This window comes from Ornithorhynchus anatinus, chromosome 13 (assembly GCF_004115215.2).
Source record: "Ornithorhynchus anatinus isolate Pmale09 chromosome 13, mOrnAna1.pri.v4, whole genome shotgun sequence".
Lineage (NCBI taxonomy): Eukaryota > Metazoa > Chordata > Mammalia > Monotremata > Ornithorhynchidae > Ornithorhynchus > Ornithorhynchus anatinus.
In genome coordinates, this window is record NC_041740.1 from 40,055,184 (window position 1) to 40,073,378 (window position 18,195).

At 65.3% G+C, this 18,195-nt stretch overlaps 1 protein-coding gene and 1 long non-coding RNA gene across 4 annotated transcripts; one reads left to right on the forward strand and one right to left on the reverse strand.

The window, feature by feature from the left end:
* Positions 1-657: 657 nt before the first annotated feature.
* On the forward strand, positions 658-7,226 carry OIP5 (Opa interacting protein 5). Its single transcript, XM_029077403.1, has 6 exons — positions 658-831; positions 922-1,063; positions 2,025-2,091; positions 3,597-3,719; positions 4,845-4,926; positions 6,636-7,226. Exons 1-6 carry the CDS (start codon positions 658-660, stop codon positions 6,708-6,710), a joined length of 663 nt encoding a protein of 220 aa, XP_028933236.1. The 3' UTR covers positions 6,711-7,226.
* A 3,947-nt stretch (positions 7,227-11,173) lies between these two features.
* Positions 11,174-17,552, reverse strand: LOC103165679. 3 transcript variants are annotated; one of them, XR_003763895.2, is made up of 4 exons: positions 17,476-17,552; positions 16,048-16,201; positions 15,295-15,408; positions 11,174-13,879 (listed from the first exon to the last, which is right to left on the reverse strand). It is a non-coding gene; the product is annotated as an uncharacterized LOC103165679 (long non-coding RNA). The 3 variants fall into 3 exon arrangements; XR_005660698.1 differs by lacking the exon at positions 16,048-16,201; XR_003763893.1 differs by lacking the exon at positions 17,476-17,552 and having other exon boundaries at positions 16,048-16,275.
* Between the last annotated feature and the right edge of the window lie 643 nt (positions 17,553-18,195).

Below are 18,195 nucleotides of genomic sequence, written 5' to 3' on the forward strand. Positions count from 1 at the left end.
AGGGGGAGGGAGGGGAGAGGACGGGGCGAGCTGATTGGACGGGAGGGGAGTGATGGGCAGCTCTCGGAGCCAGTGGGGTTTTCCCCCCCCCCGAAAACAACGAGGGAGAGAGGGCGGGGCTCCGGAGGACTGACCAATAGAGTCACCGACGCGGTTGCTGGGCAGGTTCTCGCCGCTTAGGGGGCGGGAGGAAGAGTACAGGGCAAGCTGATTGGACGAGAGGGATGTGATGGGCAGCTCTCGGAGCCAGTGGGGTTTTCTCCCCCGAAAACAACGAGGGGAGAGAGGGCGGGGTTTCGGAGGACTGACCAATAGGGTCACCGGCGCGGTCGCTGGGCCGGTTTTCGAACGGAAAGAGGGATCTGATTGGACGAGAGCGGGGTGATGGACAGCTCTCGGAGCCAGTGGGGTTTTCTCCCCCGAAAACGAAGGGGCGGGGACAGAGAGGGCGGGGCCTCGGAGGACTGGCCAATACTGTCATCGGCGCGGCCGTTGGGCCCGTTCTCGCCGCTTAGGGGGCGGGGGGAAGAGGATAAGGCGAGCTGATTGGACGAGAGGGCTGTGATGGACAGCCGGCGGAGCCAGTCGGTTTTTTTCCCCCTCCGAATAGGGCGGGGCGGAGCTCGAGGGCGGGGCCTCGGGCGGGCGAGGCGGCCAATGAGGGCCGGGGATTCAAAGCGGGAGCGGGAGCGGGAGCGGGCTGAAGGGATGGCGGCGCGGCGCCGGTTGGGGCGGCTCTTCAGCCCCCGGGCCTCGACCCCCGCCCCCGCCCCGCGGCCGACGGAGCAGCGTGCGGGCGCGGCGGCCGGGAACGGCGGCTGGGACACGCGGGTGGTGGCGGGCTGCCCGGGGGTCGGAGCTCAGAGCCCCGGGGAGGCGGCGGAGGAGGCCCGGGGCGGGGGCGGGGGCGGGCCCGGGGCGGGGGCCCCGGCCGCGCTGCCGTGGGGGCTGCGGCTGCGGGACTGCGTCGTCTTCCAGTGCCGCGGCTGCCGCGCCGTGCTGGGGGACGCGCTGCACCTCTGCGGGGAGGAGACCAAGCTCCTCCGGGTCCTCGTCTGCTCCCGTGAGAAACCGGCCGCGGGGCGGGGAGGGGGCGGGGCCTGGCGCGGAGGGGAGGGGCCTAAAGGTGGGGGCGGGGCCGGGCCCGGAGAGGACCGGCCCCGATTGGGCGGGGCTTGGCTCTGGGGGCGGGGCCTGGCCCTGATCGGGCGGGGCTTGGCACTGAGGGGCGGGGCCTGACCCTGATTGGACGGTGCTTGGCTCTGGGGGCGGGGCCTGATCCTGATTGGGCGGGGCTTGACACCGAGGGGCGGGGCCTGGCCCCGATCGGGCGGGTTTTGGCTCTGAGGGCGTGGCTTGGCCCTGATTGGACGGTGCTTGGCCCCGAGGGGCGGGGCCTGACCCTGATTGGACGGTGCTTGGCTCTGGGGGCGGGGCCTGGCCCTGATTGGGCGGGGCCTGGCCCCGATCGGACGGGGCGTGGCTCTGGGGGCGGGGGGCACCCAGTAAGCGCTCCGTACATACGACTGGTTAAAAGGGGTCGGGGTCTGAGTCGGAGGGCCGGGATGTGGGTCTCCGCCCGGGGCTCCGTTTCCATAGTGATTGTTGATCGATCCGCGGTATTTATCGACCGTTCACTCTGCGCGGAGCACTGTACTGAACGCTCGGTGCGACGGCGTCAGCGGACACGTCCCGTGCCCGTGAGGACCCGCAGCGCTTCCCGGCCATCAGCGGTTAGCTGTCGCGCGCTTGACCGCCGTGCAGGCTACGGCGTACCGGACACGTCCCCCCGCCCACGATGAGCTCGACGCCTCCCCGGCCTGCTCCGAGATCCCGCCTCCGCCCGGGAGCTCTCCGGTCCCGTCCGAGGCCGGGATCCAGCCCCGTTTCCCCACCGGAAGGCCGTCGGGGCGGCGTCCCCGGGGAGGGGCCGCCTGCCCCGGCTCCCCGGCTCCCCACCGAAAACCAGGGGTCCCGCGGCGGCCTCCCGGAGACCCGCGTTTTTAACCGCTCCGTCTTCCCAGGGGTCACGCACGACGTCGTTCTGGAAGAATCCTTACTGGTTGGGATCGAGGGAGCGCTCACCGGCAGGTGAGGTGGCCCCCGAGCAAGTGAGCCAAGTTCACGGCGGGTTAATTCGTCACGCTTAGGTCACTGCAGTCGACTTACGTTAACGTCGGTATCCGTGAAGCGCTCACTACGTGCCGAGCACCGTTCTCAGCGCTGGGTGGTCCCCCTTGAGGCTCACAGTTCGTCCCCATTTTACGGAGGAGGGACCCGAGGCCCAGAGAAGTGACTTAACGATGTTGGTATTCGTTAAGCGCTCACTACGTGCCGGGCGCCGTTCTACGCGCCGGGGGAGACACAAGGGGGTCAGGTTGTCCCACGGGGGGCTCACGGTCTCAATCCCCATTTTTACAGATGCCCAGAGAAGTGAAGCGACGCGCCCACGGTCCCACCGCTGACGAGTGGCGGAGCCGGGGTTCGAACTCACGACCCCCTGACTCCCAAGCCCGGGCTCTTTCCACCGAGCCACGCTGCCTCTCGGCTCCCGTTAGGTTGCCCTGTCGTCCTCTCCCAAGCGCCCAGGACGGTGCTCCGCGCGCTCGACAGATACCAGCGGTGGACGTGAGCGGGGCTGGGATAGATGCGGGAGAAGCGGATCAAACCCCGTCTCCTCCCGACGTGGGGCTCCCAATCAGAGAGGGGAGGAAAAGAGGTCCCGAAGCCCCATCTTCCGGGTGAATCGACTGAGGCGCGGCGAGGTCAAGTGACCCGGCCGAGGACAGCGGCCGAGGGGCAGGGCCGGGACTAGAATCCGGGTCTCCACCTCAGGCCCGATGGACCCGAGGGTAACGGTACCGAAGACGCTCCGGAGCCCGGGCCCGGGAGTCGGGCGGTCGCGGGTTCCAATCCCGGCTCCGCCGCCTGCCCGCCGCGTGGCCTCGGGCGAGTCGCTTCGCTTACTCCGTGCCTCGTCTGTACGGCGGGGGGCGGAGGCCGTCTTGTCGCCGAACCGTACGCCCCAAGCGCTTAGTCCGGCGGTCCGCGCGTAGTGAGCGCTCAAGAAATACCACTGAACGGGCGAAGGACCGGGAGCCCCCGGTGGGACGGGGAACCGGGCCCGACCCGACGTGCCCATTTCCACCCCGGCGCCCGATACGGTGCCCGGCACGCGGTAAGCGCTTAACCGTTACTACGGTCGGCGTGGCGCAGTGGAAGGAGCACGGGCTTGGGAGTCCGAGGTCACGAGTTCGAATCCCAGCTCTGCCACTCGTCAGCTGGGTGACCGTGGACGAGTCGCTTCGCTTCTCCGGGCCTCAGTTCCCTCGTCTGCCGTATGGGGATTCACCGTGAGCCTCACGTGGGGCAACCCGATGACCCCGTCTCTCCCCCAGCGCTTAGAACGGTGCTCGGCACATAGTGAGCGCTTAACAAACGCCGACGTTATCATGACGGTCATCGCGCTGCTAGTTCCCCGTGGGGCCCGGGTCGTCGGGCTCCCGGGCCGACGCCCTCCCCGCTGCTTCTCTCTGGGAGCTGGCGGGATTTTCGGGAGTCTGGGTACCCGTCCCTCACTCCTGGATGTTTTTCAGCACCTACCACCGCCTGTCCTGCCGCTCCTGCAAACTCGGGCTGGGCTTCCACCTGTACTCCTCGAGCGCCGCCCTGGCTTCCTGGAGGGGTTTGTTCTGCCTCGCCAAGGACAAAATCGTGTGGTGAGTAGACGTCGGCCGCTGCCGAAGGTGAGGGCGGGCAGAGGAGGGGAGCGGATCTCCCGCGGCAGCAAGGGGGGAGACGTCGGGGCCTCCGATCCACCCCGCTAGTTCTAGTCCCGCCTCTGCCCGCCGGGTGACCTTGGGTAAGTCACTTCGCTTTTCTGGATCTCAGTCACCTCAACCGGGTAACCTATCATAGGGGCTCTGCCAACTCTCTGGTGTCGCGCTCTCCCTGGCGCTCAGTACAGCGCTGTGCACCTAGTAAGTGCTCGATAAAGTCCACTGACGGTGATGGTACTTGTTGAGCGCCGACTCTTGTGTCATGCGCTGGGGTGGATTCGGGATCGTCAGGTCCCGCGGTGTAAGCGGAAGGGGGGGGACGGCCATCGGATCCCCATCCGGCGAACGAGGGAACTGAGGCACAGAGAAGTGAAGCGACTCGCCCGGGGTCGCAAGGCAGATACGTGGCGGAGCCGGGGGACTCCGGGTCCTCTGGCTCCCAGGCCCGCGTTCTTCCCGCCGGGCCGCTTCTCTGATCCTTTTACTCCACGTATCTGTTCGTGTCACTGGCTCCCGATCATCACGGCAGCGCGGCTCGGTGGGAGGAGCCCCGGGCTGGGGAGTCCGAGGTCATGGGTTCGAATCCCAGCTCCGCCACGTGGCAGCTGGGTGACCGTGGGCGGGTCACTTCACTTCTCTGGGCCTCGGCGACCTCATCTGCAAAATGGGGATGAACACTGGGAACCTCCCGTGGGACCACCTGATGACCCTGTATCTCCCCCGGCGCTTAGAACAGTGCCCTGCACAGAGTAAGCGCTTAACGGATACCAACGTTATCATCATCATCGTCATCACGTATTTCGGTGGCCCGCTGGGGCGTAAGCTGTTTGAGGGCAGGGATCGGGTCTCTTAACCGAGGGCTCCGCTCGCAGTCGGCCCTCAGTAAACGTCACCGATCGAGTCCAACGGAATCGACGGTGGGCGCGGGGATTCAAAACGTTTACTTCCGCTGCATTTTTGGTTTTCGAACTTGCGTGTTAGATCGGCGTCTGTGGGAGCGATGATGCGGCGTGGATTAAGGGACTTATCTTCTTCTCTCTCTCCTTTTTTGAACACTTTCGGTAGCTACCTCCTGGAGACCAAATGCACGGTGGAAGCATCCGAGATGACCTTTCCTACCGTGGACATCGGCGAGAACATTGAAAAGGTGAAGTTTCTGAATGACGTTCTTCCCCCTCCTTGCGTTTGCTCCCCGGCGGCGAAGCGCCTTCGGAACGGGGGGCGGGCGGGGGGGGGCCCTGCTGACTTCCACCCGGGGCCTCGAATGCTCTGTGTCACGACGACGGGAAAAAATAAACCCTCAGGACCGGAGGGGGTGGCCCCTGAAAAGTTCCAGCCGGGAAAGAATTTAGGTGGGACACCAGTGGGTGTCGGGATCGATGGACTTTACATCAGTCGATCGTTCATCGAGCCCTTTCTGGATGCAGAACACCGTACTAGGCGCTGGGGGGAACACGATATAACCGACCCGTTCCCTGCCCACCTCGGGCTTAGATCGCAAGTCCTCTGGGGGCAGGGAACGCGTCTACCGATCTGTCAGTCGCGTCATCCGTCGTCGGTGGTATTTATCGAGCGCCCGCCGTGTGCAGAGCACTGTACTGAGGGCTTGGGAGAGGACAACCGGGTTGGTAGACCCCGTCCCCTGCCCAAAACAGTCTAGAGTCGGTCTGTCACCCAACTCTAGACCGAAAGCTCCCCGTTGGCCGGGAACGTGGCTTAGTAGGGAAGCGGAATGGCTAGAGCCCGGGGGGTCGAGAGGACCTGGGTTCTCATCCCGGCTCCACCACGGGTCTGCCGTGCGACCCGGGGCGAGTCGCTTCCCATCTCTGGGCCTCGGTTCCCTCATCTGGAAAATGGGGATGAAGAGCGGGAGCCCCATGTGGGACAGGGACCGTATCCAATCTGATCACCTGCCATCTACCCCAGCGTTATGGAGTTGGGAGACGCCGCCCCGGCCTTCGAGGAGCCGGCGACGGTCTAACGGGGAGCGAGGTGGGGGAATTCATCCTCGGCCTCCTCTGGATTTCTCCAGCCGTCGGCCTCGCCGCGTCCGAGGCGGCGGGCGGCGCAGGCCGAGGGACCCGGTGGCGAGGAGCCCGCGGAGGGCGCGCCCGGGGCGGAGGAGCGGGCGGCCGGAGAGGGCTGGGCCGGGCCCGCGAGGCGGGGAGAGGGAGGCTCCGTCTCTCGATAAATGAAACCACCCGTTGGGGCGGCGGGGGCTTCGGGCCAGATGACGGTGGCCGGGTTTAATCCCGAGCGGGCGGCTGCCGCCCGTCGGGAGCCAGAGGGATACGGCTGCGTGACCTGGGGCCACTCACTTCTCTGGGCCCCCATCTGGAAAATGGGGAGCCCCACGTGGGACAACCTGATCGCCTTGTATCTCTCCCGGCTCTTACGACAGCGCTTGGCACACAGTCGGCGTTTAACAAACGCCATCGTCATTATTAAAAGGGATACGTTGTTCCCCGTCTGGGCAGGGTGCAGCTTAACCCCAGGTTCCCACAGGGATCTAAATGCATCCTAAGCCGCCTAACGAGGCACCCCGGCTTCCCCTCTGGTCTGCTTTCCACCTGCGCGCCTGGCTCCCCGCGGCCTCGCCCCCCGCCTGCCGGCCGGGAGACCCGAAACCTCCCACGTCAGCCTCGGGTCGGGTACGAGGTTGGCCCGGGGCCCCGGTTTAGAGGGGGTGGTCTCCGGCGCCAGGCCGGGACTCTGGGGCGGGGGGGGGGGGGGGACACGACGCGCTTCTCTGAGATCCCGCCCACTCCGAGGCGACGCCCGCAAAATGCCTGGCTGTTGACCGGCCCTCTGACGTTCCCTCTGTGTCTCTGTCTGTCTCTGTCTCTCCTCCCCCAGCTGAGAGGACAGATCGTGGCGATGCACGGTCGCTTAGAGGCCCTGACGGAGAGGCTGGTGCGGTTGACCTCTTGAGGCGGCGGGGGCGGAGGCCCCCTCTCGGCACCGCTTCCGCAGAGGCGGATCCGTTTCCGGGCCTCGGAAGTCGGCATCCCGGTCGGAGAGATCTCTGCTCGGGCACAGGCCCGTCGGCGGCCCTCGGGTCGGGGGAGAGCGGGGCCGGGAGGAAGCCGACGTGCTCCCGTCGGATCCGGCCCGGGTTCCTGACTTTCACCGTCGGGGCCGGGGCCGGGGGGATCCCCCCCCCGACCCCACCCTCCCGACCCCACCCTCCGCGACCGGCTGGCCGTCGTGCCGCCCGCCGGCCCTCAGTTGGGTCCTTCTGCCCAAGGTGGCCCGCTCAGGGCTCGGACCGGCCGAGAAGGACCCGGGTTTGGTGGGAGGCGGGGGGGATGTGTTCGGACGCCCGGCCGGAGGCCGAGCCGTGGTGGACAGCGGCGGGGACTCCACGCCACGGCATCCTCCGGCACCGAGGGGCACAGGTTTGCGCTCCACGCTCTGTTTCCGATAATAAAGTTTAATTATTCTCCAGCGGTTTTGCTTCCTCCCTCGGGCGGGCGGTTGGGCTTCTCACCGAGGTGCACGATATCCCCCAAGACGGACGCCTGTGCTTATTAACCCCTCCCACGCGGGGAAAACACGTGTCCCGGCGGGACGGGGCACGTGGGTCCCAACGGCCCCCCGGGGTTGGATTTGGCGGGGGATTCGTTCCAAAAGACGGAGGTGAGTCAAAGGCCCTCTCGATGACCACGGGACGGCCCCCCGAGGAAGGCCTCGCTGTCCCCGGGCCCGACAGCCCCCTGCAAGTCGCCTCTGGGGGGCCGGCCGGCGGGGCGCTGAAGGGAGCCGACGTCCTCAGAGTCGCGGCGGGAAGGCTGAGGTAAACGACGTTTAGAAGCAGCGCGGCCCAGAGGGTGGAGCCCGGGCCCGCGCCTCGGGAGCCGGGTTCCAATCCTTGCTCCGCCAACTGTCCGCCGCGGGACCTCGCGCGAGTCACTTTACCTCTCCGGGCCACGGTTCCCTCGTCTGGAACGTGGAGATTTAGACTCTGGGCCCCGCGTGGGACGGGGACCGTGTCCGACCCGACTCGCTTGTCTCCGCCCCGGTGCTTAGTACGGTGCCCGGCGCAGGGTGAGCGCTTAACGAATACCGCCGGTTATCCCCACCTCCTCTTGGGCAGGGAGCGTGTTCTCCCCAGCGCTTATCACTGCCGGTTAGTCACCTCTTCCTCAGCCGCGAGGACTCACCTGTAATTTAATCCGTAGAAACATCCTTCGTTTATATTAACGTCTCTCTATCCCTCTAGACCGTCAGCTCCTCGTGGGCAGGGCACCGGATCCGTTCTGTCGTGCTCTCCCAAGGGCTAAGCACAGTGCCCCGCGCACGGTAAGCGCTCCGTAAACACGACCGATTTCACGGTGTCTGCGATCCGAGCCAGCCGACGCCTCCCCCCGGGAGCCTCCCACCCCCTCCCGCTAGAGAGGGTCGTTCGTAACAAATGACATTCCCGTGACGTTTCAGTGCATTCTCAGCCCGTGCTGCTTTATTGCTAAAAAACAAAAGATTTGTACACAGGTGCAGAGTTTCCGAGTTCAGGTTTTGTGGTTGTTTTTTTTTTTTTTAAAACAGTTCTTTACACCGTCAAAAGAATAAAGTTTCTTCTTCAGACTCCCCAAGATGCATAGATATAAAAGCAAGCTGCCTTTTGGAAAATTTCCGATATATACAGTGAGGGATCCTTTCGATTATTACCGTGTAAAATAGGCCAGGCTGTGCAATGGAGGTTAGGGGTTGCCTGCGTTGGAGGGTCCGGGACGCGGTGGCGAGATAAAAAGAGAAGGGCCTAGCCCACCGGGCCCGCTCCCAAATGGCCGCGTCCGCCCCGACCCCGTCTGTCGAGCCGGGGGGGCCGGGAGGCCGGCTCTTAAACGCAGGTGATTTCTGCCGCTTCCATCGCTCTCCCCGGCCCTTCGGGGGTGGGGAGAGACGGGAACGTCAAGGTGACCCCAGCTCTCGGCCCGCTGCCGGTTAGGAAGGGTGGCCGGCTCCGTCCGGATTTGACCGAATAGTCCCGGCGGCCTCTGAGGAGAGGCTTTGTGGTGAGGGAGCCTTCTCGCCGACAGGACAACGGGGGAACTGTTTTCTCCCCGAGCCTAGAGTTTTGACCTCCCTCCCTCCGCCATCGCTTTCATTTCTCTCCCGCCGCCCTTCAAGGCCGTCAAAGGGGCCGACGGTGAGGCGGGGGAGGCGAGGAGGGGGACCCTTCCTGCCGGGGTGGGGCGGGGGGGAAGGCCAGAAGCCAGGTCCGCTCTTCTTCCTTAGTTCCGATTCGGAAAGGAGACCCCCCCCCCCGTTTCCCTGCCGGGAGACCCTTCGGGCGGGCGTCTGGAAGCCGGTCTCCACCCCGCGCACGAGACTCTGCTGATCTGAAGGGGAAACCTGGGCGGGAAGACCCTCTCGGGATTCCCGAGGCCCGGACAGAGGATGGGTCCTGGATTCGCTTGTTCATTCCAAGCGCTTAGTACAGTGCTCTGCACATAGTAAGCGCTCAATAAATACTACTGAATGGAATGGAATGGAATTCGCCCTCCATTTCCCCGGAAGCTGGGCGCGACTCTCCTCCCAGGGAAATCCAGAGCGAGGTACCGCCCGCCCGCCCGCCCCCCCCCCACGCCTCGCATGCGTCTCCATCCATTTTACGCTCACGCTATCCCGGCGAGATTGGGGGAAGAGGAGGCGGGTCCCGGGAAACCAAGGCCCGGAGAGGCCGAGGGGTCCCCCGGCAGGCCGGGGCCGCCGTGGGCGTCTCTCGGACCGCCCCGACCGCCGGGCGACCCCGCCTGCCTTCCTTTCTGGCTTCCCCCACGGCAGGGGCGGGGAGGGGAGATCTATTTCGAAGACGGGAGGGCCGTCCGCCCGCCCGCCCGGCGGGAGGGTGAGGACGGGGGGGGGGGGGGGGGCGGACCGGCCCACCAAACTGTCCCGTGTCTCCGGCCGGAAAGGTGTTTCTTTCCAAGTCGCGGAAGGTGGAAAAAACCAAACGAAAAACCCCAGGCCCCACCGCGACGGCGACCGAGGGGAGACCCGACCCCCGGCGTAGCGCCGTTCTCGGGCGAGCGCCCGCCGAGAGGGGAGGGGGCGGGGGGGGGGGGGTCGAGGGGTGGGGGGCCGTTATTGCTGGTCGACACCAGGACGTCACAGTACAGCTGCCTAGGTGGCGAGAGTTACCTGAAAACACGGTATTAAAAAGCTATTGAACACCTGAAATGTGTGCACTGTGCTTATCGGCTCGAGTCACCGTCCTCGGGGGGACCGGCGGCCGGACCCCCGCCCTCCGAGACCGCACCCTCGGGAGACCACGCCCGCGTCGCACGCTCGGCCCGCACCCCGGGCCCGGACACGCGCCCGGGACCGCCCGGACCCGGGCCGGGCCGGCCCCGTCGGGGGGCGGGCCGTGCCGCCGTCGCCCCCCTCCCTCTCTCAACGGAGGCCGAACTCCCCCCGACTGGAAACGAAAACGGAGAATCCAAGCGGTAGATCCAAGCTATTGGTATAATAGTTCCTATTGCTTCGTTATGGATTAAAAACGCCTACCTCCATCCACTGGTCACTACACAACACGAGACGCTTGGAGTCATGCATAATTAGGATGCCGGCGTTGGGCCCGGGGTCGGGGGGGGGGGTGCCAGCCGGGCATTCTTCACCCACCCCCCACCCCCGGGTCCCGTGAGCATGCAAGTGGGACCTCCCGCTTCACGGGGACCGCAGGACTACTGGGGGGCAGCAGGGCAGGGGCGTGCATGCAATAGGACGGCTCCTTCCCGTCTGGGGGAGCCGCCCCGGGAAGCGCGGGGGAGGGGAGGCGGCCACGGCCCCCGCGCTCCGTCCCGAGCGTGGGGGGTGAGGGGGTCCTCCACGGGACCGCTGGACCCCCTTCTCCCCCGGGAGAGGACTGCCGCTCCGAAGGGACCCCTTCTCCTCGGCTTCCGGGGAGGCCTCGTTCGCGTCTCAGGAAGGGGGCGACCCCCAGACCGGAGGGGTCGGCGGGTGGGCCCCGCCGCGGCCTCCCCGGGTCGGCCCGCCGCTCCGAGCCCCTCGGAGGGAACCCGACGGGGGGCGAGGCGGAGAGGCCGGGGCCCGGGTCCGGGCGAGATCCCGGCCGGGCGCGCCTGGGGGACCGCGGCCCCCGGATCGGTGGGGAGGGATTCCCCGGGCCCTAGGGATCACGGGGGGCTTGTGGCTCTGAGAGCCCCAGCGCCCCAAACTCTCCGGGGGGGACCGGCGGGGGGAGAGCGGGCTCCCCGCCGCCCCCGACTTATTCTACTGTACAGTCTTGCCAGCGCAAGTTAGCTACTATCACATGCAATAAGCTTATTGCTACTAAATTCTAGCTTTTTGTAAATTATTAAATCATTTATGGCTTTGTTTGCATCAGGGATTTCCCCCCCCGCCCCACCCCGCACCTCCCACCCCCCCGCCCCCCCCTCCCCTCCCCGTCCCGCATGCTGCACTCTTTCGCGTTCCCGTTTCAGAGGTATTTTCAGAAATGGATTCCCCCAAGCACGAAACCGCTCGAGTCAACGGTTCGGCCGTCGCCGTCTGGGCTCCGGGGCCCCGACCGCCGGGGACGGACCGACCACGGACGCCGAGCGGCCGGCCGGGGGAACCGACTGACCGACCGCGGAGAACCACCGACTGTGAGCGACGGGCCGACAGACCGCGAGGACCGACTGACGAGCCGGGGGTGGCGGGGAGAACCAAGCGACCGACCACGGGGACCGCCGGCCGGCCCGAGGGGACCGACTGGCTGACCGGGGGAACCGAAATGACCGACCGACTGCTAGGGATGGGCCGACCGACCGACCGACCGCGACCGACCGACCACGGGGACGACCGTCCGCCCGTCTCCAGCTTGGGTTCGCCCCGCTGGCTCCCCCGCCCGGACTGGATCCCGTCAAGCGCCTAGCACAGGGCTCCGCACACCCTAAGCGCTCGATGAACAGGACTGAACGAATCCCGCCGCCACGGGCGGGTGACCTCCGGGCCCCCTCGGGGTCGGCTCCGAAGCCCACCGCCCGACCACCCGGAAACCCCGGGGGACCCCCTCGTTCCCGGGACGAGGAAGGGGGCGCGTCGCGAGGCCAACGGCGCCCCGCACCCGAAGCCCCGACGGGCGTCGCCACCCCGGCCCGACGCCCTCAGCCTCACCCGGGGCACCGGACGGGCACCGTTGGGTTTTGAGCCCATCCCTCGGGTCCCCCCCGGGCCGCCTCGCGCCCCGCTCCGAAGCTGCAGGAAGGGAGGACGTATCCCCCTACCCTCCCGCTCGCCGTCTGTTACGCTACTGGTTATTAGCGTTAGTTATTAAGAACGAATCACTCCGAAATTGTAAAAATCACAGCTACAGGCTCATGCACAGGCCTCTAAGGGCGGCACTACTGTTCCTACGAAGCACTAATGCTTATGGAACTATACACATCTCAAAATGGAAGACATTGGTGATTTTGTTGTTCTCAGACAACTTGGAACATCGTTTTGTCCACGAGTATTAAAATATATATATATATATATGTGTATATACGGAGATATATACATGTCTATTGCACGTATCCCTTAGCTATCTGGCTACCCTTCCGAAAAGGAAGATTTCCAGCCACCGTGGAGGGACGGGGGGGGGGGGCGGGAGGGGGGCGGGGAGAGGCCCACGGCCCTGGCCGAACACCCAGGGCCGAAGAGCCGGCGGGGATGGGGGGAGGAGGGGGACGAGGAGGCGGGGAAAGGCGTGGTGTCCGCGGGGGTGACGGTGAGGGGGTCTTCGGGGACCCGGCTGGAAGTGGATCTGGAGGGGACGGAGAAGCCTCACCGACCCGCGGGCCGGCGGTGAAGCGAGAGGGCGGGAGGGCGGCGGGGAGCCCCGGGGCGGGGCCGGGGGGGGGCGGGGGCTCCGGCCCAAGACACCCGTTGCCACCGGGACGGCACCGGGGCGGGGGCGGAATTGGAGACGGAGTTCCCGCCACGGGGCCCTTCTGGAGCAACCCCCGGGGCCCCCGCCCCTTCCCACCCGCCCTCGCGGCCGCCTGGTCCCCCGCCCCCTCATCCCGGGGCCGGCCAGGCGGCCAGAGGGCGCGGCGGGGACGGGATGGGCTCCCGGCCCTGCCCAGCTGTGACCGCCCGCATCCCCGGCTCGGAAACCTCTCTCGAACTGATTCCGTCGAGGGGGACAAGAATAATAATAACGTTGGTATTTGTAAGCGCTTACCACGTGCAGGGCACCGTTGGAGGCGCTGGGGGAGATACAGGCTCATCGGGTTGTCCCGGGTGAAGAACGCCGCCCGCTCGCCCGCCGCCCCCGCCGGACCGGGGCGGGGAGGCAGCGGGCTCCCTCCGCTCTCGGCCCCCGGCCTGGGTCTGCCAGAGGGTGACCTGCCCGGCTTCCCCGCCGCCCCTCACCCGGCTCCGAGAGGACGGGGCGGAGGGGGCCGGCCGTTCCGCCTCTCCCGTGGGGAAGGAACGGTTTCGAGTCATTTCGTTTTTGCTAAATTCACACTGACCCGGGCGCGGGCGGGGCCCGGTCCCGCAGAGTCCCAGCGTCCCACTCGGCCCCGGGGCCGCCGTGGGGAAGGGGCCGGAGCCGGGCAGAGAGCGGGCGGCCAACCCCGCGGGAGGAATCCGGTCCCACCGCCGGGGCTCCGGCCGTCAGGCCGCTTGGTCGGCGGGACTCCGGGCCGGAGGTGTCCGCCCAGGGTGGCCCCGCGCCCGCTCCCTCCGCTGCCGCGGCTCGGCCCCGCCCCGGAGGGGAGGCGCCCGCCGCAGGCTGACCCGCTTCTGTCCGGAAGCCGTGGCAGGGGCGGGAGGGGGCACGGCTCGGGCGCGGACTCGGCGGCTCCGTCCTCGCTCCGGGGTGGCAGGCGGGTCTCGGGCCACTTCCGCCGCCGGGCCCGACGTCTCCCGGGATGCTCCGGTGGGCTCGGGGGGCGCCCCCCGGGATCGACCGCGGCCCCCCGGGGCCGTCCCGCGCGTCAACCCGGCGGGGGGCGGCGGGGGACCCCCGGCCTCAGCCGCCCCTCTTCCGGGGAACGGGGGTCCCGGTCGCCGGCGGCAGGCTGTTTCCCATCCCGGTCCGGGGACGCGTCCGCCCGGCCGGCCCAGGGCCCGTCCATCGGTTCGGGCGAGCCCGAGTTGGCCTGAAATCGGAGCGAGACGCCGCGTTAGGGTTGGCCGGTGTCTCGCGGGACCTTCCCAGACGGAGCCCCCCTTCTCCTCTGCTCCACCCCCTTCCCCGCCCCACAGCACCTGTCCATATCTGTATATATTATTACTCGATTTTATTAACGATGTGCTTATATCTATAATTCTATTTATCTGTTTTGGATGCTATTGATGCCCGTCCACTTGCTTTGTTTTATCATCCGTCTCCCCCTCCTAGACCGTGAACCCGTCGATGGGCAGGGACTGTCTCCATCTGTGGCCGAACTGTACTTTCCAAGCGCTCAGTACGGTGCTCTGCAGAGTAAGCGCTCAGTCAATACGACCGAATGAACGATCTCCTTCGTTGTTTCGAACCCTTCTCCGGAGCACAACGGATCCGGAACGCCTTGCCTCAAGCCGCAGCACGCACAAAATGCAGCGGCCCTTAATAATAGTCGTGGTGCCTGTTCAGCACTTACTATGTGCCGAGCACTGGCCTGAGCGCGGGGGTGGGTTCGGGCAAATCGGGTTGGACACAGACCCCGTCCCACCTAAGGTTCCCAGTCTCCCTCATGTTACAGATGAGGTCACTGAGGCGCAGAGAAGCGAAGTGACTGGCCCAAAGTCACCCCAGGTGATAAGTGGCGGAGGCGGGACTAGAACCCGCAACGTGAGACTCCCAAGCCCGGGCTCTCTCCACTAATTCACTCGATAGTATTTATTGAGCGCTTACTATGTGCAGAGCACTGTACTAAGCGCTTGGAATGGACAAATCGGTACCAGATAGAGACAGTCCCTGCCCTTCGACGGGCTTACAGTCCACTAGGCCATGCTGCTCCCAGGACGAACCTCTCCCGTCGCATCTTCCTTTGTAAAATGGGGATTATTTTTTCTCCTCTCTCCTCCCTCTTAACTCCACAGGGGACAGGGACCGTGTTTCCAGTCCGATTATCCGTATCTACCCCTGCACCTGACACCTAAAAGACACCGGATAAATACAATGACGACTGTGATTTCTGAGCACCAAAGACATCTCTATACCAACGGATGTCCGGGCGAGACCTATCTCGCTTCTGGGATGGGTCTAAGAACTTCCACGGGGGCGGGGAAGTTCGGCCGGCCGGACCCTGCGCTCATTTCTTGAGATCGGCGTTTGGCCCTTGGGCAAATGCAGCGATTCACAATTTTAAGCCAGCTCCGTAAATAAGTACAGAAATAGCCACCTCCGGTTTCTAATCGGTCCTCCCCCGCCACGATCCACATCAACGCTATTTCCAGGCTTTTCACACCCGCCCGTCTTCCCCTGTCGGCCCCCGGGGAGATCGGACGTGGATCGTCTCCAAACCCTCCCGTCCTTCCGTGTCTCTCTCCTCCCCTCTCCCTCTCCTCCCGGCCATCCCCCTTTACTTACCTGCCGAGGCCCAAACTACAAATTCTTCCTCCCTTTCAGGAGATAAAAAACCCCGACCAGCACCCGGGGTGTAGGAAAACACGTTCTGTCGCCAAACAGCTTCGGGTCAGGAACCTGCAAGTGGAGAAGATGTCGAAGTGGGGGGATTTTGGAGGTTTTTAAGGAGCGGCCCTCCCCCCCCGCCCGCCCCGAGTCGGTGCTTTCTATTTCCGGGCCACCGCTCAGCTGGAGCCCAACCCCCCCGAAGACGCATCACACCATCTACGTGCCAGGAACAGGGCGGGCGACGCTCCCCCACCTCCGACTGGCTTTTTCGGGCAGAGGCGCGAAAGAAACGAAGAAGGAAGTGGCTGGGTCACCTCCCTATTGTGGCATCTTAGCCAAGTCACTTCCCTTCCCGTCTTCTGGGAAAAAGGGATAAAATCTCTGCTGTCCCTCCCTCCTAGACTGCGGGCCCCACACGGGCCGAGACTGTAACCTACTTCATCCGCTCCGATCCACCCCCATACGGACTACAATGCTTGGCACGGTGTAGATGCTTCATTCATTCATTCAGGCGTACCGACTGAGCGCTTACCGTGTGCAGAGCGCTGTACCGAGCGCTTGGAAAAGTACAGTTAGTGTTATTATAAGACGCCCAGAGAAGCAACGTGGCCTAGCGGAGAGAGCCCGGGCCCGGGAGTCAGAGGGACCTCAAAAGGAAAATGGGGATGAAGACTGCGAGGTCTACTTGGAACAAGGGCGGTGTCTCACCTGAGAGAACTGGCGTCTACCTCGGCGCTTACCACAGTGCTTGACGCATACTAGGCGCTTAATAAATACTACGAAAAAACCACAGGAGGCAGACGTGGGTTGGGGCGGAGGCTGAAGGAAAGGATGCTGTGTCCCGGGGTTGGGGTGCAAATATCTGGAGGAAGGAGGAGAAGGAAGCAGCGTGGCTCAGTGGCAAGGGCGTGGGCTTGGGAGTCAGAGGTCGTGGGTTCTAATCTCAGCTCCGCCGCCTGTCAGCTGGGTGACCTTGGGCAAGTCACTTCCCTTCTCTGGGCCTCAGTTTTCTCTCTGTAAAATGGGGGTGAAGACTGTGAGCCCCACGGGGGACAACCTGATTACCTCGTATCGTCTCCAGCACTTGGAACGGTGCTTGGCACGTAGTAAGCGCTTAAGCAATACCAACATTATTAGTAGTAGTAGTAAGCGCTCCATAAATACGATAGAATTTGCTTGTATCGACCCCGGCGCTTAGCACAGTGCCCGGCACCTAGTAAGCCCTCAGAGAAGCAGCGCGGCTCAGTGGAAAGAGCCTGGGTTTGGGAGTCAGAGGTCATGGGTTCTAATCCCGGCTCCGCCGCTTGTCAGCTGTGTGACCTTGGGCAGGTCACCTCACTTCTCTGGGCCTCGGTTCCCTCCGCTGTCAAATGGCGATGGAGAGCCCCGCATAGGACAACCTGATGACCTCGTATCTCCCCCAGCGCTTAGACCGGTGCTCGGCACAGAATTAGCGCTTAAGAAACGCCGTCATTATTCTTCTTCTCTGGGCCTCGGTGACCTCATCTGTCAAATGGGGACGGAGACTGCGAGCCCCACGAGGGACCACCTGATGACCTTGTATCTCCCCCAGCGCTTACTCGGCACAGAGTCAGCGCTTAAAAAAATGCCATCATCATTATTATTCTCTGCGCCTCAGTTCCTTCATCTGTCAAATGGGGATGGAGACTGGGAGCCCCACGTGGGACCCCCTGATGACCTTGTATCTCCCCCGGCGCTTAGAACAGGGCATGGCACAGGGCGAGCAATTAAAAAGTGCTATCATTATTATTGTTTTTTATTATTACCATTATCACCAAATGGCAGGGTGATTCGTCCCCCCCAGGCGAGGCCGTTGGGAACCACACAAAGGCGGCCAAGGGCAAGGCAATGAGGGCGGGGGAGGGGGAGGGGGCGGGGCGAGGTCCGACTGGGAGCCAATGGGCGTCGAGGGGGCGGGGCGAAGCCCGGGCCCGGACCAATGGGAGCGGCCGAGAGGGCGGGCCAATGGGAGCGGCCGAGAGGGCGGGCCAATGGCGGAGGGGCGCGCGCAGGGGTAGGGGCAGGCCGGCCGTGCGCATGCGCGCCGCTGCCCTCAGGGGCCCGGGGAAGGACCGCCCGGGGCCCGTCCGTCCGCCCGCCCGCCGCTGTCCTCACCTGCCCGGCCCGGTCCGCCCCGGGGGGGCCTCCCCGCCCTTCAGCCGGCTCCGGCCCGCCCGGCCGCGGCCCCCGGCCTCCGGCGGCGGCGGCGGCTCCCCGCCGCTCCTCACGCCGCCATCTTCCCCTCGGCCGACCCGGCGATGGGCGGGCTTCCCGCCGCCCCGCCCCGCCATTGGACGGCGGGCCCATCCTCCCGCTGCGATTGGCCGTTGCGCCCGTCGATCCGGCGCAGCCCCGCCCTTCCCCGGAGGGCGAGCGGCGATTGGCCGAGGCCGGGGAGCGTCGTCCTCCGCTCCCCCATTCCGGCCTTAAAGGGGCCCTTTGCCACGGAGGCGCCGTGGGCCGGGGAGGCCGACAGGGGGCGGAGTCACGTGACGGCCGCCATGCAGGAGGCCTCGGGTCAGGCCAACCTCGATTTTGGTGGCCTCTTCTCATTTTCATTCAGTAGTATTAATTGAGCTCTTACTAAATTCAAATCCAAACGCCCCTCATAACCCCTTTCTTTTTTATGGGCTTTGGTCCGCACTTTCTCCGTGGCAGGCACTGTCCTAAACGCCCGGGCTTCGGAGTCAGAGGTCATGAGTTCGACTCCCCGCTCTGCCACTTGCCAGCTGTGGGACTGTGGGCGGGTCACTTCACTGTGCCTCAGTTCCCTCATCTGTAACATGGGGATTAACTGTCAGCCTCCCGTGGGACCACCTGATGACCCTGTATCTC

Coding starts and splice junctions, on each gene's coding strand:
- OIP5 (XM_029077403.1), top strand. CDS start 658: ATGAGGGCCGGGGATTCAAAGCGGGAGCGGGAGCGGGAGCGGGCTGAA. Junction 832..921: donor ACGGCGGCTGGGACACGCGG/GTGGTGGCGGGC, acceptor GGGCCCGGGGCG/GGGGCCCCGGCCGCGCTGCC. Junction 4,927..6,635: donor TCGGCGAGAACATTGAAAAG/GTGAAGTTTCTG, acceptor CTCCTCCCCCAG/CTGAGAGGACAGATCGTGGC.